Source organism: Callospermophilus lateralis, assembly GCF_048772815.1.
Source record: "Callospermophilus lateralis isolate mCalLat2 chromosome 8 unlocalized genomic scaffold, mCalLat2.hap1 SUPER_8_unloc_1, whole genome shotgun sequence".
NCBI lineage: Eukaryota > Metazoa > Chordata > Mammalia > Rodentia > Sciuridae > Callospermophilus > Callospermophilus lateralis.
This window is the reverse complement of record NW_027510150.1, coordinates 506,079-528,460: the sequence shown is the minus strand read 5'-3', so window position 1 is coordinate 528,460 and position 22,382 is coordinate 506,079. Positions and strand designations below refer to the sequence as shown.

General features: G+C 36.1%; 1 protein-coding gene and 1 pseudogene across 1 annotated transcript in view; one reads left to right on the top strand and one right to left on the bottom strand.

Moving 5' to 3' along the window:
• Positions 1–13,861, top strand: part of LOC143385786 (broad substrate specificity ATP-binding cassette transporter ABCG2-like) — a 29,315-nt gene extending 15,454 nt beyond the window's left edge. The window contains exons 7-15 of the mRNA XM_076841324.2: positions 3,063–3,167; positions 3,749–3,996; positions 4,822–4,904; positions 5,378–5,467; positions 6,855–6,979; positions 8,691–8,839; positions 10,999–11,088; positions 11,764–11,849; positions 13,690–13,861. Coding sequence (XP_076697439.2) covers positions 3,063–3,167; positions 3,749–3,996; positions 4,822–4,904; positions 5,378–5,467; positions 6,855–6,979; positions 8,691–8,839; positions 10,999–11,088; positions 11,764–11,849; positions 13,690–13,861 — 1,148 coding nt within the window. The remainder of the gene's footprint in view (positions 1–3,062; positions 3,168–3,748; positions 3,997–4,821; positions 4,905–5,377; positions 5,468–6,854; positions 6,980–8,690; positions 8,840–10,998; positions 11,089–11,763; positions 11,850–13,689) is intronic.
• The window catches only part of LOC143385791 (broad substrate specificity ATP-binding cassette transporter ABCG2-like), a 564,412-nt pseudogene that overhangs the window by 200,139 nt on the left and 341,891 nt on the right, over positions 1–22,382 (bottom strand).

Here is a 22,382-nt window from a genome sequence, read left to right as displayed (position 1 = left end):
ACTTTGCCTTCTCAGGGTTCACCTTCAGGGATTCCAACTCTGAAACACACTATCTGGCTCTCAGGCCTTCATTTGAACTCTCTGTTGAAGTCTGAGAGACTCCTCTAACTCTGGCATCCTGCATTCCTGCAAAACCAGCATCATGTGGATGACAGCAAACTGTAAAACCAGCCACAGCTCTATTCTGGATCTCTTGAACCATGGTTGCAGCAGTTCTGAATGCATGTGCCGCTAAGCAGGGTGTTTTAGTTAGCTTTTTCACCACTGCAACTAAAAGACCTAATCAGCACAATTGTAGAGGAGGAAAAGTTTATTTTGGGCTCACAGTTTCACAGGTCTCAATGGATAGACAGCAGGCTCCTTTCCTCTGGGCTCAAGATGAGGCAGAACATCAGAAGAGTGTGGCAGAGGGAACCAGTTCACATGATGATCAGTAAGGGGATACAGGTCTTCACGTGCCTGATAGAAAAGCCACGCCTCCAATTCCCACCTCTTCCAGCAGCTCCCTACCACTTCACTTACTCTCAGTTAATCCCTATTAGGGGATTAATCACTGATTGAGTTAACACTCTCACAACCCAACATTTCTCCTCTGAATCTTGTTGCATTATCTCACATGTGAGCCTTTGGGGGACACCTCACATCCAAACCATAACACAGGGTGAAAGGAATCCTAGGGAAAGAACTTCTTAGGCACCCCTGTGCTAAGGACTCTTCTTAAAGTCTTTCAATATGTTTTCATTTTTACACACTTGAGCCTGTTATGCAGGTTGGTCAATTCCTGAATGCCCTCAAGGCATCTCTCCTATTGTCTCTATGAGAAATACTTGTTTTGCTTTTAGTCATGCTAAATTCTGGCCAAACTACAAAATTTTCAAAATCTTTCTGCTCTGATATTTAGTCCTGATTTTTATTATAAAGATGGTCAAACAGATCAAAATGCTGTGCTGCACTGAAATTTCCTCCACCAGATTAATTAGTCCATCACATTTAAATTCAACTTCATACAAAGCCTAAGGACATGGAAAAGTGTACACATGTTCTTTGCCAGGATGTATCACTAATGGCCTCCAGTCTGGTTCCCCAAAGAGTCCTCACTTCCATTTGAAACTCATGAATGTAATCTTTACTGTCTGCACTCCTATGGGCATTCTGGTCTTCTGACCTCCCACCAGAATTGTTCAATAAGCTCTGTTTAAAACATCTTAAGGCTTCTGTAGCTGTCATCACCAAACCTTTCCAGATTTCTCCTGCAAATCACTTCCAAAGGCTTCTTAACCACATGGGTAGGCACAGTCATAGCAATGACTCCTCTTCTTGGTACATATTTTCTGATAGTCGACTTTTCATCACTGTGATAAATACATGAGAAAATCAACTTTGATAAGGAAAGATTTATTTTGACTAATGATTCCAGAGGTTTCAGTTCACCTTCAGTTGGCTCCCTTACTTTGGGACTGTGATAAGGCAGAACCTCATGGCAGAAGGACATGACACAGGAAAGCTGCTTAGCTCAAGACATTCAGGAAGTAGAATGAGAGTGGGGGGGGCAAGGGAAACATAAAACCTTTAAGGAGATGGCCCCACTCACCAACTTCCTCCATCTAGGTCCCATCTCCCAGTAATTTATTCATATTTTTAATTAATCATATGTATTAATTCACTAAGGAGATTATAGTCCTCAAGAGCCAATCATTTTCTAAAAGTCCCACCTCCCAACATTGCTACATGTGGAACAAGTTCTAAACATATGAATCTGGGGAAGGAAATACTTCAAATCCCAACCCTAACAATGGTCTTTTCCTGAAAGTTCATTATTTAACTGGTTGTACTGTCATCTAGTTATTCTGTCATTTCAATATTTTTGGAAAGTTCCAGTGTTACTTTTTTCATGATCATAGATCCAATTGTGGTTTTTCTATGTTGACTTGGCAGTGATCTTGCTCTGCCTTGATGAGGGCTCATGAAGATGCTACATCACCTTCTAGAAACATTATATTTAAGATTTATGAATTGAATGGGTGTGAATAATAGTCAATAGAATGTGTGGTTCTAAATTCATCTTTAATGAACCAATGTTTCTGAGGTGCCTGGTTCTATTTCATGTTGAATTATGTGTTTTTTAAAAATGGCTCCAAAAATCTACTCAAAGACATTTGGAGATAATCATACGTGTTTCTCCATGACTCCAAATGCAGTGGTGAATACTCACTAGCTAATTTTTTATTTGTTTATTTTAATCTCTGTCATTTAAATATAACCTGGGCTTAGGTTGTGGCTCAGTGGTAGAGTGTGTTAGGCACGGAGTTCAATTCTCAGCATCATAAGTAAATAAATAAATAAAGTAAAAGTCCATCAACAACTAACAAACTATTTGAAAAATAAAATAAAATAAATCTAACCAAGCATGTATGAGTCTGGAGAATCCAGTGGAGATGAATTTGAGAGTGAGACTTCAGGCTCTTTTCAGATGATTGTGCCAAAAGAAGCTGAGGTGGCAGTTCAGGTATAACCTGCTGCTCATATTCTCAAGAATGCTGCTCCATATTTGGAATATGGCAGCATGTGAGGTGATCATTTGCACCTCCAAATTCAGTAGGCAGAGAAGCAGTCATTGCTGCATGCACAGGGAAGTTTCAGCAGTCCCTATGTGAACTATGTGAACTCATAAACATCCTGTACCCAGGATGTTTAATGCTTTTTTTCTGGACCTAGTTTTAGTACTGGGAAGTACTAAAGTTTAGTACTGGGAAGTACTAAGTTTACTTGGAAGTACTAAGCTTAGTACTGGGAAGCACCAGAGCATATTGATAGCTGTTCGAGTTTCATGATTTATGATACCCACACATGTATTGCTGGCAGACAGAATGTTGTTGAAAGTCTGCATGAATGAATAGAATGAAAGAAAGTACAAATTTGTGAGGTGAGAAGAGAGCAAGAAGAGGAGGGAGAAATTTTAAGATTCTGTCTTCCCTAGCTTCACCTCCGTCACCCTCTGGAAATGAGACCTGTTTACATACCAAGACCATCACACTGAGTTCTTGGGGTGTCTCCTTTTACAGGTTATTCCTGTGAGCCCCACAATGACCCTGCTGACTTCTTCCTGGACGTCATTTATGGAATTTCCTCTGCTGTGGTATTAAACAGAGAGGAAGAAGACCATGAAGGTATGTGAATCTTTTAGATTCACAGATATTTGCCTAATTGGTTTGACCAAAGCTTAGCAATGTGGTGGCTCATTAAAACTTAGCTTTGTGAATTCATTTATGCCATGTTCTGATGCCAGCCAATAGATAGACTTTATTGTCAATGAGTGCTGTGTTTTATATTCAATTTATGAATGAGCAATTATATGATGCTGTTATTGTAAGAGGAAAATTCACTAAAAATAAATTTGCTTATTATTTATTGTACTTTTATAATAAAAATTGGTACTTTATGTATTTTCTCCTAGTAGAAAATAAGGACAAGGTTTTATACTAAGAAATATAACTCTTTGTGGTAAGAAGTCTATTTCAAGAACTGAGATCCAAATTGTTAGGGAAAGGTTGAGTGAGTTTTTTCTATCCATATGATTATGGCAGAATCTGGCCAATTAGCTGTGTTTACTAATGTTTACATCAATGACAACCCTCGTGATAGTTTTAGATTAAAATTGTTATCTCATAAATGAGTCACAGAAAATTGGGTTAAGTCAGTTCTTGTCTGCTAATAATATTTCCCTTCTTTATCTATTTTTCTTCTAAAGTCAGCCACAATGAAGAATTTCCTAAGAGAGAAAAAACAGTTTCAAAAACATTAGCTGAGTTTTATGCTAACTCCTCCCTGTACAAAGACACAAAAGCTGAATTAGAAGAACTCTCAGGTGGTCTTAAGAAGAGGAGCCCAGCCTTCATGGAAACCACCTATGTCACCTCCTTCTGTCACCAACTCAGATGGATTTCCTGGCGTTCATTCAAAAACTTGCTGCCTAATTACAGGACCTCTATAGAGAGGGTAATCTGAAAGATTCTTTTCATTTTGCTGTGAGATTCTTATGTGGGAGCAATTGGGTTCTGATATAGTCTACTTAAGAATTATGAGTATTTTCTTTTCTTTTTCTTATTTCTAATGTAAGAATTTTCACTTGAAACTTCTTAAAGTATAAAATAGTTGCCTAATATGTTGGTACATGCCTGTATTCCCAGCTACTCAGGAGGCTGAGGTAGGAGAATCACAAGTTAGAGACAAACCTGGGCAATGTAGCAAGACCCTATGCAAAACAAAAAGTGCTGGGGATGTGGCTCAGTATGAGCATATTTGCCTTGCATATGTGAGATGCTGGTTGCAATCCTGATTATGGGAAATGGGCAGGTAGAAAATGTGCATGTTTCCTGGCAGAAGAGTTGAGAGCTCAGTTGAAGTCATCCCTCTAAGCTGCATGGTCTTTAATTTGTTCCCAGATCAACTTTGCCAGGTACCTGCATTGCTTTGCTACTATGTTGTAGGACATTCATAGGTCCTGCTCCTGAACTGGGCCCTGAACTGGGAATACTTGGTAGACACTGAGAGGAGTCTTGGCCATTCCAATATCTGCTCTGTTATTCTCTCAATTCAAAAAAAAAAAAAAAAACAGGTTAATGTTCAACTTAATTTAGAAAGTAGTGTAATAGTGTGCACTGTATTCTGATTCTCTCAGAGACTTTGGCCAAGCCATGTAAATTGTTTATCTCAGTGGTGAAATCTGATTATGAAGCTGTATATTTTATCATAAATGGTGTACATTTTTCACTTCTAATTGAAATTATTTCTTTATCTTTTTCATTTTCCTTTTTTAAAAAGATCATTACCACAATCATAGGTGGACTGGTTACGAGTTCTATTCTCCTTCACCTAAAAAATGATTGCACCGAAATCCAGATTAGGTAAGTAAATTTGAATCAATGCTGTTATTTTTTTCAAGCTTGGAAAAATCCATTTCATATTTTTTTGAGTTTAAGTATTGATAAACATTATATTCATTGTGGGTAGGATGTGTTCATGCATTGAAAAATGAGTGGAAAAATTAATTTTATTTTTCATATATATTTGTATCTATTTATTGTTGAACTGTATACATCATAAATTTTACCCTTTCAACCCTTTTTGAATGTGCAGTTACTATTTAGTGCATCAAGCACCTGCTCATTGTGCAACTATAGCCAATATCCAACCCCAGATTTTTTTTTTTTTTTTGTCTTCCCACACAGAATTTCTATACCCTACACAGGGAGAGACGTCATGGGGTCATTCTTCCTCTCTCTTTTAACCAGGATAGTAATTTTTTTCTTCTTCCTTTCTTTCTTTTTTTTATGGGAAAAAAAACTATGTTTCTTTTGTTTCTATTCTGTCCTGGCAGGACCTGGACACTCTGTCTGCTAATTGGCTTTCAGTGTTTACCCAACCTGTCAGCAAAGGAGACCTTTGCACTTGAGAAGAAGCTCTTTATGTGAGTAGATCTCTATTTTAGGAAGGAGCTTGATGTCTGTTGACTAAATTGGTGATATCCATAATTGGACCAAGGATCTGATTGGGAGAATATCAGTATTTTTCTTTTCTTTCATATGTTGATTTGTTTAAAGGATGAATACAAATCATATATACCTATTATGTACAGTATGAGCTTTCAAAGTATGTGCAGAGATAACCAGTATTATCTGAAAAAAAAATGAACAGGGTAGAAAGTCAAGTGTATGGGGCCTCTTGCCAAAGGAAGAGTGAGTTTTGGGGTGAGGTGTAGTCAGCAAATTCCAGTGCTGCAGAGAAAGCAAGTAATAGAGGGGCTGAAATTATCTTTTTGTTTCTAGAAAATAACAAATCAAGATGACTCTGGCAAGAACATTTTGAGGAGCTAGGTCGAATTGTAGTGGTGGGTTAATCAGCAAATTAGCAGTAGTAGGTAAAGCTGACAAAGAATTGAAGGTGTGCAGCCTTCCGTGGATTTAAGAATGGAATGAATCAAAGGAAAAGAAGAAAAGGTTCAGTTTTTCTCTTGAGATTTTCAAATATAAAGGAGATTTGCCTGTGCTTACATATGCACCAAGGATAGCAATCATCAGAGAGGGAAGGAATGAAGATACTGGTGGAAGAGTTTGAAAATACAGGAAATCCATGTGAACAAGAGGAAAGATGAGGATTTAGTATCTGAAAGGGTGTATGGTTGAAAGATATGATCATTGAAGGAAGAAGTCTTTTTTCTTCTTTTTTTAATCATGAGAGTAGCAAAAGTAAAAGGAGAGGGCTGGGATTGTAGCTCAGTGCTAGAGCGCTCTCCTAGCACATGCGAGGCCCTGGGTTCCATCCTCAGCACCACATAAAAATGAATAAATAAAATAAAGGTAAAAATAAAATGAATTAAAATTAAAAATAAATAAAATGAAAGGAGTTTAGGAAACTGCACCTGCATGTAGAGCCTTGGAGAATAATAAAGCCACCTTTGTCACAATCATAAGTGGGGAGAAGAAAAGCCTCTGTTATCACTGAGATTAGCCCGACGTTTTGCTCTTCAAGCAGAGCCCAGCTCAGAGGAGAAATATAGCCTCTGAGGAAAGTGAGGAGATGCAGACTCTGTCCCTGGAGGGGTGATGTTGGCCAGAGTGGGCAGCACAGGAGGAGTTCTGTCATGAGAGGATCCCAGCAAGAGCCTTGGGGGGCTGATGCTCCAGGGAGGCTGCACCTGAAGTGGAGAATGACATGGGGGTGGGGGTCAGCCTACAACCCTTGGACATCTGCAGTGTCAGACCTGGTGGCAGCAGGAGTCTGCACAGCAGAGTCTCCTCTGGGCTGTGCCTTCCTGGACTAATCTGGGATATATGGTATGTGTTTCTGTTCTGCAGACAAGAGTATATCAGTGGATACTACAGAGTGTCTTCTTACTTCTTTGGAAAACTGTTATCTGATTTTCTACCCAGGAGTTTGTTAACAATTATTCTATTTACTTGTACAGTATACTTCATGTTAGGTAAGTAACAAGATAAAGAGGATGTGTCCGTAGTCTTACAAATGAAAGAAAACCAATTTCTCTTTGTAAACATATTTATGGTTTCCAAAACGAAAGATCAAGTCATAAGCCAGGAGAGCAAGTATTCATTCCTCACTTTCTAAAATGGTAGTTCAGTTGTCGATACTGTTCTACACAAATTCTTTTATTTTTATTTGTTACTTGTGTGTGTGTGTGCAGTACTGAGGATTGAACCTGGAGCCACTCACATGCTATACAATTCGTCTACCATTGAGTTACATCTCCAGCCCTTTTTTACACTTCTATTTTGAGATAGGGTTTTGCTAATTTGCTCAGGCTTGCCTTAAGCTTGGAATCCTCCTTTCTTGGTCAACCCAATTCCTGGGATAACAGGTGTATGGCACCATACTGGACTCAACTGAACTTTCAAAGCTATAAATACATTTTATGTCAGTAAAATGCTGTGATTCATACAAAAACATGTAAAGAATCCCTTCATATTTGAGACTATGTTGGAGATAATGGGATATTTATTGCTTTTCAATTTTTCTCTGTGTCTCTGTACCTATACCTCTACATAAAGATAAAATATAAATGGAAAAACTATAAATAGGTATTAGAGATACAAAGAGAGAGCTAAAAAATCAAGATACACACACATACACATATGCGCACACGTGTTTCGCGCACGCACACACACACACACACATACACATATTTATTCTCCCTCTCCTTTTCCCTGTTTAAAGAAAGATGATGACTTTTGAATTCAGGGATTTAACAAGAATACTTGTTTAATGGCCATAGACACATTCATTCGTCCATTATGCTCAGGCTTCTTCCCAGGCTCATGCTGTGAGAATGTAAATGTATTTCTTTCTCTCTCTCATGCACTCACATGCACATATACACACATCACAGAAATATCTATTTTTGACAATACACTGCAGAGTAAGAACCACTGAGAAAGTGTAAACCTTCCAGTTTATAAATAAAAGTTGTTTCTTAAATAATTAATTATGTAATCTAACCCCTCCCCCACAGTCCGGATTGGTGTTCCTGCAGTAAGACTGATGGTGAGCCTTAACTCATTAGAGTTCATAAGGTGGTTGAAGAAACTTCATTTGGCTCCAATCTGAATCAGAGTAATAGGATTTGTCTAGGGGTATTCAGCGTATGGATTCTTTCTCTTTCCTTCCCATATATTAAAACCATTGTTAGAAAAAAAATATAGAATTGTGATCCCAGATTTTTTTTTTTTTTGCTGACAAATGCATTATAGCAGACAGTGAATAATGTAAAGATGTCTGAGTACATGGATGTGCTGTTGATGAGTTTCCTTTAATAGGAGAAGGCAGTATAATTTGGCTAGATATGTTGCCTGTGTCCACCTCACCAATTCTGAATTGGTCAAAATTACACATAGGGCAACATCAGTGTTATATGGGAAAATGCTTTGGTAGAAAGTGTAATAAATCTGTGTGGTAACGTTATACAGTGGTGAACGATGCAATTAATGTCCCTGGGTATTTCGGTCTTGGATGACAACTTTTCATCTTGATACTATTTTTTTTCAGAGTATTATACTGTCATTAGTGCATGCGTGTATATACACACAAACACACACACACACACACACACACACACACACACAAGTGTCAAATACATGGGAACCTAGGCAGGTAAACTGACCCTTTCTTTTCTTTCAAAGGATTGAACCCAGGGGTGAAGTCTTTCTTCATAACGATGCTTACCATTTTGATGGTGGCTTATTCAACTGGTTCCCTGATCCTTGCTATTGGAGTTCACAGTATTTTTTTCACAGCAGCAATTCTGGGACTATATTTTCTATTGATGATGGTGAGTGTGAACTGTGATTGTCTGAGAGGGAATTTTTCCTCTTGTTCCTTCCCGCTCTTTCACCTGTCCTGTAAAACCTGCTTTGAGGATTTTGTGCATAGACCTAAGGATGTGCATGGACTAAGATCCTGTTTATATTAGAGAATGTACCACTTTCCTTCTGGCATTTATCTTGTTTTTTTTTTTTTCCCTGGTGCTTAATGTGAACTATGTTAAACTTAATTAACATGTCCTTACTAACAGCTTTTAAATGAACATCTTGGTGACATTATAAAATCTTGATATATTGGAAATTCAAACACCAGAAGAAAAATGATTAGGCACTTCCTTCATAAAAATAAGCTATTTGTCTGCCTTTCATGCTGGTATTGAGAACTGCCAGCTAGTTAAGAGCAGAGGTAGTTCAGTTGGGTTCATTACTCTCCAAGGTCAAAGTTAAGTTCCATGAGACATTAACAGAGTTGTGCCACATGGGGAGTCTAACTTGAATGACTTTTGCATTTTGCAAAGGAGTATTTTAAAAACACTGGAAATCCCAAACTCAGAGTACAAGGTCACCCTATTAATGGGTTCCTGATGCTTTTTATATCAATATTTTTCTGCTTGCTTTTGCTTTTAATGATTACTTAGTTTTAATCTTTTATGCCTTAAATTTTGCACTCACAATGATGAATCAGCAGAAACTAGTTACCAACCTTTGCCACACAATGACATCAAATAGGAGTGGTTATCCTATTAATACACACATCCTTTCTTCTACAGTAGGAGGAGTTGTCTTTCAAAGATACATAATTAGCATAAGCTCTTGCCAAAGTTTAATTCTTTCATGTATAAATTTGGCAAAAATCAATGTATATCACTGAGAAAGCAATGTCTTGTTTATAGTTTCTACACTGTCATACAACAAATAAAAGATATGATTAATTATTATGTAAGGTTTTCTATGTAGAAATTTAAAAATCAGTCCCAGGATCACATTTTACTCAGAGATGCTGACTTATATACTAAGCAGTTGGTTAGGTCCAGTTTTAACACATGCAGACAAAACCACAGCATTGTCATTGCTCCGAATATTCCAGGGTACCTCAGGCCAGTTAGGACAAGCATTATGTGCACCTCGCAGTTGTCTCTTGTGTGTCTCCGGCAGTCTTTCCTGGCATCTTCATTGCCACACTGCTTTCTGGTAGCTTTAAATGGAGGGATTGACCATGTTTTCTGCTGTACTTCACCACACTATGTTGTTTATCAGGTCTAGGGTTTGGGTTTTCTAAGGCCTCCTTTCTAAGCTCCAGATGATTCCTAATGTAATGGATATATAGTGTCGACCCTTGTGAATAACAAATTACATGTTGTATGAAAGTAGAAAGGGGCATGTGATGCTTAGGATTGTTCTTAGACTGTCAGGTTCCTTACTGGGTACATATGATTTAGTATAATTTGAATAGTCAGTAAAATCAGCTCTTCATGTCCATGGGATCCACATTCAAAGATCCAACCAACTGCAGATCAATACTATGCAAAGCAAAAATTATGTCTACAATGAGTATATGTGCTTATTTCTTTGTCATTTTGCTCTATTCATATGAACTATTTGCGTAGTATTTATGTTGTATTAGGCATCAAGAAATATTAAAATGATTTTTTAAACACACTATATTTTTATTTATGCATAAAGAATGTATGTGGGTTACATGAAAATATTATGCCATTTTAAAAATAAGGGACTTGAGCATCTGCAGATTTTTGGTATCTGTGGACTAGATATCCTGGAACCAATACCCTTGGGCTACCAAAGGATAACTGTACTTCTTGGTATTCTTTTATGTGCAGTTACTGAGAAATTAGAGGACTTATTCTTGATAATTACAAATCTTCCAAATAAGTGGAAAATATAATATAGATAATATTGTCCTGAATCTCCCAAATAAATGAATGTATAATACAGACTATAGGTATATTGTCCTTCCTTTAATACATAAACTATCTTAGCTGTGTGGAGGTATTGAAGAAATTTTAAGAAAGAGTTGGTCCTAGCAGAAGTGTATAGAAAATTCTAGAGTTCTTGGAGAGACTTATCTAGAATTTCTCGTAAAATCACTGGACTTGTTCCGATTCATGGTTTCATGGTTTTTGCTTTTTTTTTTTTTTTTTTTTTTTAGATTTTGATAAGTTTTTCACTGGATTTTGGAAACTTTGCCCCTTGGCTGTCATGGATTCAGTACTTAAGTATCCCTCACTATGGTTATATGGTAAGTTGTCCTCATCTGTCATAGGAAATGTATTCCCAAGCTGGATACAACAGAAAAAAAGCCTATCCATATTGTTTTGACCATGAGCAGTGAAGGAGTCCTATCCAGGAGTTACCTTTCATGACTGAGAATCTCCTATTAGCCTCAGTTAGTACAAACTCCAGGAGTCACATGGGATTTTCCCCAATCACCTCATTGTTTGAGGAAGATGAAGGTTGTAGAGAAATTAGGGAAAATAGAAGAAGCAAAAATAAGACTATAATACACTCTTAACTGTATTGGCTTTAGCAAGCCAATCAACTCCAAAGTGACTGTCCATCCATGTATAACCAAATTTCTAACTCACATAATTACAACTAGCTTTGAGGAAAACATAATTATCATAAATCAACATTACCTTTGATCACCACTGTATTATTTTAGTTGTAGTGTTTATGGGACTATAAAATTGGGAAGAGATGAAGGAATGACTTTTGGCCAATGGGAAGCAACATCCCAAGCTTAGGCCTCTTGATTTCCAGGGAAAATAAGGTATTTTGTGGGAAATAGACTATGAATATGAGACTTTGGCATGTTGTAAATACAAAATTAAGATTAGACTTGACATCATTGGGATAATTTCTGGGAAACTTTTGGAATCCAGGTCTGTTTCACTTCTGTTCCCCCTTGTTATAGGCTTTGCAGTATAATGAATTTTGGGGACAAAACTTCTGTCCAGGACTCAATACAACAAAAAGCAGTGGCTGTTCCACCTATGTGATGTAAGTTTGTGCTCAATGTCACAAAGGGTTTGATTACTCCTATGATGTGATTAAGAAAGGCCCCCAGGCTTAAAGCTGATTTGATTCCTTTCAAGGCTAACAAAACTTCCTGATTCTAAGTTTTATCACTTGAAATATGAGTCCTTGTACAGTAATATATATGAACACCCATACAATTCCTGTATTGAACATAAAATTGTGTTTAAGTTTAATGTGGAGACATATTTGTTTTGAGCCTTTTGAAAGATTGTTTTGATGTTTTAGTTGTGGGATTAGTTCTTATTTTTTCAGAACTATTGATTTTGAAATTAATTGCTTTGACAGTTTAGTGAAGGATCATAGTCTCTGATCACTTGGATTCTGTGCTACCAGTGAGCCCATCCCTTGGATATTAGTAATAGCTCAAAGAGCAGCAGTAGCATAAAAGTGGTTAACGTTGCTTTGCTGAGATCCCGGCCCTTCTCTTTGTTCACACTTACGAGAAATCAAAGCCTGCGTAGTTGTGTGTGTGTTTGTGTGTGATATGTCTATACATTGACTCAGTATACTCCTTATCAAAGGCTATATCCTCTAGAGAAAGAAATACATATTTCAGTTAGTTTACAAAAAATCTATTTTTGCATAATGTCATTAAAACTGAAGTGCAAATTTCAATCAATTTAGATCTCATTTTTAATTTTTAATACTACTTTTGTTTTCTATGATTGCTGTTATCTTTGACTTTAACAGATAAATTACCAAGGGAAAAGAGAATCTGGCATGCTCAATCTCTCCTAGATTTTTCAAATGTATGGAATTAAGTCTTTGTAAAAACACAAACCCTATTGTTAATGATTGATAAAGCCTCTACTAAGAGGAGTTTTCCTTTCCCACTCTTTTTGTTTTGAGCTGGGCATAGTCTTTGTGACAAAAGTTAGTGCCAGGCTATTAGTCAGGATGAAATGGACAGGAAACATTAGACCACATAAGGAGAAGCTACCACAGGCTTCATGCTCACAGAAGACTCCTTCACATAAGAGAAAATAAGAAGCTCCTCTAATAGCACAGAGAGGTCAAGGATATTTTTGAAATGGCTGAATTCCAAGAGATGCACAAGAATGGCAGCAGGCAATAATTGTGACTGTACAAGGTGTTTTTAATAAGAGCCACTTTTCTACCTTGTGGCAGGAATGCTCCATCTTGCTCTGTTCCAGCTGCTACCTAAGTCTGATTCCTGTGTGTCTTTCTGTAGTGGAGTGTCTGTGATGATTATTACCATCATGGTGCAAGAGCTGACAGACCCTGACTGCCTAGAAGCATTTGTTTCCTCTATTTGTACTTGTAGAATTCTTGCCTGTGTTTTTTGGATAACTATTCTGTGGGTGAGCCAAACCAGAAGGAACTTTTGATGCTCTCAGTAAGGTCTATAGGTGTTATCAGTTAAAGCTGAGCTTTTACCCACTAGGAGTGGTGAAAAGTTCCTTCATCAATACTTCCTTTGAGAAGAGTAGCATTATAAATTTGAAATGGAATGAATCTGAGGAGACTAGAACTTGGTTCATTGTGTGACTGTAAACTTGGCCAAATTCATTAATCCTTATTAATGAATCCTCCTCTTTGAAATGTGCGTAATACCTATACCCCCTTGGGTTATTTTAGGAATTCCTTAACTTACTAGGTACAAGGTGCTTAGCACAGTATTTAGAAATATTTTAAGCACTCCATGATAGGTATTATATGTGAAGTGATGATTTCATACGATTTGGTTACTTATTGGCTTCCAAGAAAGAAATAGTGAATATATTGAGTAAACCTTGACAGATGCTACAAATGTAATCAGAAATTTTGTGTTGAATTTTAGATGTACTGGTGAAGAATACTTGACAGTCCAAGGCATTGATCCATCTCCATGGAGCTTGTGGAAGAATCACCTGGCTTTGGCTTGTATAACTACTATTCTTCTCGCAATTACCTACCTAAAATTGTTACTTCTTAAAAAAAAGATTCTTAAAATCCCCTTTAATTTACCATGAATTACCCTAATATTAAAAAGGAACACCGTAATTTATTTCACCAATGCAGATATTTTTGCCTTTGCTCAGTAGCCTGCATACTGTTGTTCAGAAAAAAATATTTTTAATAGAAAAAATTCACAAAAATCACAACAAACTGAATTACACATGAAAGAACCCAAGCCAAAACAACTGACCTGTTATATTAGCTCATCTCATCAAACATTAAAGAAGTCCAGTCTAATTTATTGATCTGAAAAGGAGAATTAAATTACTGAAACACTTAGAAAGTTAATAATATCTCTAGTATGAGTTTTCTCACCTTCAAAATGCATGGGAGGTTAGTAGACCTCTAGTTTTAATAGATGATGAGTCCATGATCTGCCATTCTATAATAAATAACAGATATATATTAATGTTGTATTAAAATATGAAATCTAAAATGTGTTGTAATAACCTGTGTTATTTCTAGGGGACAAAAATCTATGATGATATAAAAACACATCTTGATGAGGTTATTGATGATGTTGGAAGTTAGTGATACTTCTCTAGTGAAATTGTAAAACCTCAGGAGTCTCAGCTGGGGGCTTTGGGTCATAGTTAGAATAGAGACCAAAGGTTTGGGGATGTAACTCCTGTGCCATTTCTGAGACACTCTACTCAGAAGTCACTTTACTTCCCTGGTTGAGTCAGTGGTATATGCATCAGATTCTCCTGGGAGCTCTTGTTAAGACACAGATGCCTGACCCTGCTTGTCCCACCACAGCAATACATGCAGAGCCAACTCCCTGAAACACACCAGGGCTGGATTTGGTCATTTCCAAGGTCCTTTCAGCTCAGAAAACTTTGGAATTATGATTCAATGACTGTTATATCTGGGCCTACACAGGATTCCCCTATATACCTCATTGATTTCCACATACCATCTTCATTCTACCAATAATGTCATATTCTTGTTACTATGTGAACATCAAGGCCAATGAATTTTTGGGGTGTTGAATACAATTCCAGCTTTTTATATAACTATGTTTTACTAAGTACAGACTTCCTTATTATGCAGAGAAATGCATATCTATACCTTGTGCTCAAAATATACCTGCCAGAAGAAAGAGAACAGTCAAAATTACTAACATATACATGTTAATAAGAATTTAATAGCATCTACAAATAAATTCTTATGTTTATCACCCTTTTGCATTATGATTGACTTTTTGTATAGTGTTTCATTGTGATAAGAAACATATAACATAAAATTTATCATCTCTATATTTTAATTAAGGTGCATTTTTAAATTATGAATTTATTTTTCTATGAAGTAGAAAGAAAAATGTTAGTTTTAGATATTTAAGGATATGACTATAATCTTTATAAAATGTTTTTTTGTTCTTGGATGTCAGAATTAATCTATAATGGATAGGACCAATAATTTAGTTTAAACTAAAAGGAACCACGGAAATAAATGAATTTCTGTTTCTATTTATACTCCAGTTACTTTTTCAGACAGTCAACCAAGATTATAAAAAGCCTGTGGCTATGGAAGGCTACTTGGTAAGTTGGGGAGGGAGGAAAAAAGGGGAGAAAAAGTGAGTAGTTTGGAGAGAGATGTTAAAGAAGAATATATTCTTCTTCTCCTGCCTTTGAAGTCATCCTATATATATTTAGATTTGAATTTTATTAACATCCATAGCAAATGTACATTGGAAAAGTGGGATTACTCATTTATGAAATGTTTTTCACTATTCCAGTGCTTGCTTAGTAGGTGTTAGAAGAAAATCTTCAAGGTGGCAGGAATGGAGCTCTCAACTGGTCCTACAACAGCTGGGGCTGTCACAAGGTTGAGGTACTGACAGCACTGCTGGTGCTAGAGCTGTCCGCAGCAGGAGCTGATGCTGGGCTCTTGGTATGTTTAGGACATTGTAGGAGAGCAGATGAGTCAGCTAATGGGTGTCAAGATGATAGTGTGCAATAGTTGAGTGATCGTCCCTAACATGAGTGGGGACCATGTCTTGGGCTTTAGGTCCTAATACAGGCATTAACTTTGCAGAAATGTTTTTGTATTATCTGTTTTTGCCCTTTCATGGCAAAGTAGTTATGACAAAGACCATTGTCACCAACAAAGCCTAAGTATTTACTATCTGTTTCAGTCAAATTTTTTTGCTGCTATGACTAAAGGATTTGACCAGAACAATTGTGGAGGAGAAAAAGTTTATTTGTGGGCTCACACTTTCAGAGCTCTTAGTTCATAGAAGGCTGGCTCCATTCCTCAAGGCTCAACCTAAGCCTGAACATCATGATGGGAAAGGATAGTGAAGGAAGGCAGCTCACATCACAGTGACCAGGAGGCAGAGAAAAAGACTCTACTCACAAGATACAAATATACACCCAAAGCCAACCCCAATTCCTACCTCCTCCAGCCACACTCCTACCACTTTAGTTACCACTCAGTTTATCCCTATCAGTGGATTAAATTACCGATTGGCTTAAGACTCTTACAACCCAATCCTTTCTCCTCTGAAACTTCTTGCATTGTCTCAAATGTGAGCTTGGTTGGGGCGGGGGGACACCTCTCATACAAAATATAACACTATCTATTTTGCAAATATCTACATTAAACCAATAGAGTTTGCAGTATGCTTATATTTAACTACAAGACTGACTAGGATTAATAATAAAATTTATATTCATAGCATTAATTCATTCAAATACATCTTTTAGCCAGGCATGGGGTGGAAAACTGTAATCAACCTAACTGAAAAAACAGGCAATGAACAAAACATACTCGTTTCCCATTAAGTCAAAATATAAAATTTTAAAGGTTTGAATCAGAAATATACAGAAAGGGAAACTCAATTATGTAACAATTCTAGAGTATATATTTAATTTTACCAGGAATCAGGGAAAAAAAGGGCTCAATCTCAACTCATTCTATCAGGAAGTATATGGTACCAGTGCTGGTGAGGTTATGGCTTAAACTGGAGTCCTAGAGCACATAATTAGATTATCCTGGGCAGTCATTCTGGTGGGCAGCCTGATAGTCCTGGGTAAAATATTTATTCACTTCACTCTTATCACTCGAACCCTTATCATACATCCAGAGAGGAACACATGAAAAGTTAACAAGGGAATTATGTCCATGCAAAGATTTTGAAATGATGGCAATAGAACCAAACATTCACTATAGGAATGCATAAGTAAAATATGGTGGCTTCATACTAGTAAATACTACACAAATATCAGAACAACTTACTGGATTTACATAATACAGAAGAAATATACTGTAATAATTAAGACATGAATACTACATTAGTAATGTATAAAGAAAGACAAGATCCTATATTATAGTATAAATTCACTTACTTATACTAGTAAAACCTCTTTAATTATAACACATGAACAAAACATTTTTCTATATATCCAAAATTATCAGAAGGGCTCATTTTGGGAGAAATGACAGTAATGGAACAGTATACAAATGGAGAGGAAAATATAATAGCAGTGCATAAGATAAAATGGCTAAAATATTTATTGGGGTTGATATGAGAAACACATGACACAACATCTAACAAAAATCAAAATCATTAGCCAGGCATGGGGTGCACAACTGTAATCACAGTTATTGGGAAGACAAGCAAGAGGATTACAATTTCCAGGGCCAGCTGGGAAACCTATCTTAAACCTGTCTTAAAAAAAGGCTGAGGATGAACTCAATTGTAGAGCACTTCCCTAGACTAAATGAGGGTTCAATATCCAGGAGAGAATTTTTTTTTGTTAATGCACAGGATGCATTTTACTAGAAATCTTAGAGGTAGAAAACAGAGTAACTGACCAAGAAACTGTATAGTATACTTTTTTGCTTGATCATATGCAAATAAACTCTCAAGATAAAATAGGTCATTTACCATGGCTTTACTAAAAATATTTTTAGTTGGGACTCAAATTGAGACATGGAAATTTGCTTTTCAAACCTTTATAATCGTATACTTTGATCTAGTGGAAAACAAATGTGTTTTCTTCAGGAACAGAAGAGCCATTAGAACATGTTATTTCATATGTCTTTCTGAATTATATTTTTCTAAAAAAGTCTGGACTCAGATAATAGACAAAAATAACAACTTTATTTGCAGTTGCACATTCTGTTCTGCAGTATGCTTATATTTAACTACAAGACTCACTAGGATTAATAGTAAAATTTATATTCATAGCATTAATTCATTCACTACATCTCTTTAGAGTTGAAGTTCATAGGCATTAGATTTTCTGGGAACACTTACTGCCTCCAATGGTTAATGTACATTGCATTTTCTCCAAACTTTTTAGTTTTCTAAACCACTTGAGAGCTTTTAAGTGTAACTTTCAAAGGGTACATAGCTTATTTTTGATAACAACTCTTAACCATAATCCTTTAATTTTCTGGGTAACTTACTGAGTCCCAATCATTATGGCATTTGTTGGTTCATAGTGAAAAGTGGCATATATTCCCTTTTTTCATCCTCTGAATGCATACAGCACAAGTGGCTAATACCAATATTTCAATGAAATGCCCTTGTCTTTGTAGTGCTAATATTATGTAATAAAATTCTATTAGTCATCTTAATTACATCTTGGGTGTATCTGTGCCCCAATAATATTAATATATCCTTTAGTTAGTACAAGAACCAGAAGTTGAGCTGGGAATGAAGCTTAGTTGTAGAGTATTTACACAGGATGCTCAAGGACCTGGGTTAAATCCCTAGAATCATTAAAAAATCAGTTCATAAAAGAAAAAAACCTATAGATGATTCATATAACAATCCTTTAGGAATTGCAAAATTGATGCCATTTTGACTTATTACACTGGCATAATACATTCTGTTTTAATCAGAGGATTTGTTTTCCTTCTAGAGATCAATTGAGATGCACCAAGTCCTGTCCAGATTTCTTATTGGCCATATAGTGTAGTTAAAAGGACTGTGGGTTGAGCATAGTTTATTTTAGTCAATTCATGTTTGGTGTCTCTTATCTCTCGATAACAATTTGGAATTCATGTTTGGTGTCCCTTATCTCTCGATAACAATTTGGAAGCTGGCACTGTTTAGTGGTGACTATACAGAGAAGCTCAGGAAAATCAATGGGAGAGTGTTTAGCATGCCTCCTTAATATTGGCTTTACAGCTCACATATTTAATCTCTTGATAATAAAATGAAACTCCCTTACTATGTTTTATGGAAATCTACCCCATTAGATAAGGATATCAATTACATATTAAAAAATGGGAGCTATGAACACCAGGTAGTGGATAGGCAGCAGGTGTCTAAACTGAAGCATAAGTGTTGACAGCTTGAACCCTTACTGTTTTTCCCATCACATCCATCAATAGCAGTTAACTTGCCCAAGATTTTGTCAGGAATACAATATATCAATGTATATTCAGCTTCCACATCCACCAATACTGTTAATTTCAATGTTTTTGAAGACCAATGTACTGCTAATTTTATATATGGCCTCCAGTCCAGATACACAATTCAGATGCCTGAACCTTGACCCCCAACTTACTCATCCTTTAAGCAAACAGCCAAAAATTCATCAGGCAAGTTCATGGTGCTTTTATTATACCTCTTTTTAATTTTTTTTATTTTTTTAAAGAGAGAAAGAGAATTTTTTTAATATTTATTTTTTAGTTTTCTGTGGACACAACATCTTTATCTTTATGTGGTGCCGAGGATCGAACCCAGCGCCCCGTGCATGTCAGGCAAGCGTGCTACCACTTCAGCCACATCCCCAGTACCTATTATACCTCTTAATAGCAGGAATTTGTCTTTGCCTCTTTTGGGAGCAGGAGTTAATTTATTATTCATGACTATCTCCTCTTTCTTTTCCTTCTTGGAAGATAAGGGTAATTGCTTCCATAATTGTACCAGAGTGGCATTAGGTTGCTTATCTATTTTCTTTTCCTCCACTCTTGTTTGTATTAATTCTACCCACATCTGTTTACAGGAGAATTGAAGGGGTCCTTCCCAATTTTAGATGAATTTTATGGGGCTCCATTTTCTGCTACAATCTTTCTATCTCTCCTAGATTAGCTATCATTTGTGTGATAAATATGAGAGACTGCATTCCCACTATGTGACAGATGGATTTCTTCAGATGTTTTATGAGTACATTTCTTTACTATATAATGAAGATTCCCACCTACAGATTGGAGACAAGGGAAGTGGCTAGTTTCGGTCCCCTTTACCCAAATAATCACATTCTTTGAAGTTCTTTTTATTTCACCATCATGAACAACAAGCCTTCCTAGGCACTGACCAATAATTACCCCAATGACATGTAATTGTGCCTTATAACTATAGAGTGGTGTATTTAGTGACATTTCTCCACAAGTTAATAGAATCATCATCACAGTGGGGTTACGATCTGCTTTATTTGCCATGGAATCCTCAGCATCTACCACATCTCACACTGTATAATATAAGTATAGTATACATTATATATTATAATATATAGTATACACAATATATATTATTTATGGAAATATAATGGTGGAGTATCTATTTGAACATTAGGGCTATCTTATTCTGAAGGACTAATAAATCTTTATCAATTAAGGGAGAATCTTAATATTCTAGAGCAGATATGAGAACAGAACATAGAATACATACAAGTTCCTGGCCAAAGGCTCCATTTTCAGGACTGATAATTTCAGTTGGAATGTTGTCCAACTTCTCTTTCCCAACAGAGGAATCTAACATTCTCTATTGGCTTCCAAATTCTTAATTGATGCATACACATGTCTCTACTGAAATGATTAAAGGGTGGGTCATCTGAGCAGACTTTTAATAGCAGACAGGGTCTGAGACAGGCTTTCAAAATGGTGGCAAGATGAAGCTTGCCTACTTACTTCCCATTCAATAATGCAAGTGTCACATAAGTGTCTCTGTACTAGAAGGTCTTTTCCTTTGTGTGTGGTGGTAGTCATTTCTATCTCAGGCATTTCACACCCCTGTGGGTTATTTTTAAATGGAGGATGGGTTGAATGCACACCAGGCAGTCAGCACAGAAATATGAGCAACCCTACAGTTTGCTTCTCATTGGCTAAAAAATGATTTTATATCGAGAGTAGCTTCTATATCTTATCTATTATCTATCATTTATCTATTCATCTATCAATTATATATCTATCATCTATCTTTATGTGAGGACTTCAAGAAAAGCAATCTCTTCTTGTGCAGTAGTTTAAAATTATTTTAATATAAAAAACAAGGTTTTATTTTCATTTTGTGATATTTGATCTGATAAAACGATTGAATAACCTGGAAGGTTCTGCCTATTAAGGCACAACATTCAAATAAGACCTCATTTGAGCAGTCACCACAGTTATGTTCCTTATGTAGGTGACTGATAAACTGAAAACTAGAAGGCTAGGGTCAACTGAAGGATCCACTGAAGGACTCTCAGTTCCTGGATTGTGGCTCTTTAGGATACATTCCGGTGTCCCCAAGTCCTAATACTACCAATGTAACAGGGTAACAAAGAATTAAACTTCCCCTAGTGTTTCTTTAAAATGTAAAAGGGAGAAGACATTTCAGAAGGTTAAAAATTAGCTATAGATAGGCTTGTTGGCATATGCATATAATCCCAGTTACTCAGGAAGCTACGGAAGGAGGATCAAAAGTTTGAGGAAAGCATGAGAAATTTAGCAAGATCCTGTCAAATAAATAAATAAATAAGGTAGGGGTTGTGGCTTGGAGCTAGAATGCCTAAGGGTCCAATCCCCAGTACAGAGAAAATAAACAAAGTTTTATGCTAGTGAGTGACTGTGAAGGTGCTGACATTAAAGTTAAAAAAAAGCATGTGAGAATATTCTATAATTGAGATACAGTACTATTTGGGGTAATTATAAATTTGTACTTGCTCTAATTTTTTTCATTGATTAAACACACTTAAATGGATAAATTAAATACAATAAAGATGATATTTGATTAAGGTCTGCAATGGAAAATAACAGAATTTTCTAAAATCAATTTTGTCTGTTCTTTGCCATGATGGGAAGTAAAGTATGAGAAAAAAAGATGCTCATTTATAAACATGGAGCCTATATCACCACACTATAAACAATAGTGTACATACTAAAGAATGAAGTACAAATGTAGTAAAATACAGTGGTTCTGAAACTTTATTAAGTTCCTAAACTCTGCCAAGTTGATATACCAAAATGATGCAAATAAATTAAAGACCATAAAGATGATATTTGATTAAGGTCTGCAATGGAAAAATAACATGAATTTTCTAAAATTAATTTTGTCTGCTCTTTGCCATGATGGGAAATAAAGTATGAGAAAAAAGATTCTCATTTATAAACATGGAGCCTATATCACCACACTATAAACAATAGTGTACATACTAAAGAATGAAGTACAAAGGTAGTAAAATACAGTGGTTCTGAAACTTTATGAACTTCCTAAACTCTGCCAAGTTGATATACCAAAATGATGCAGAACTGAGAGAAGATATAAAAACAAAGCAAAACATCAGAATACAATACTGAAGAATACCTAGCTGTTAA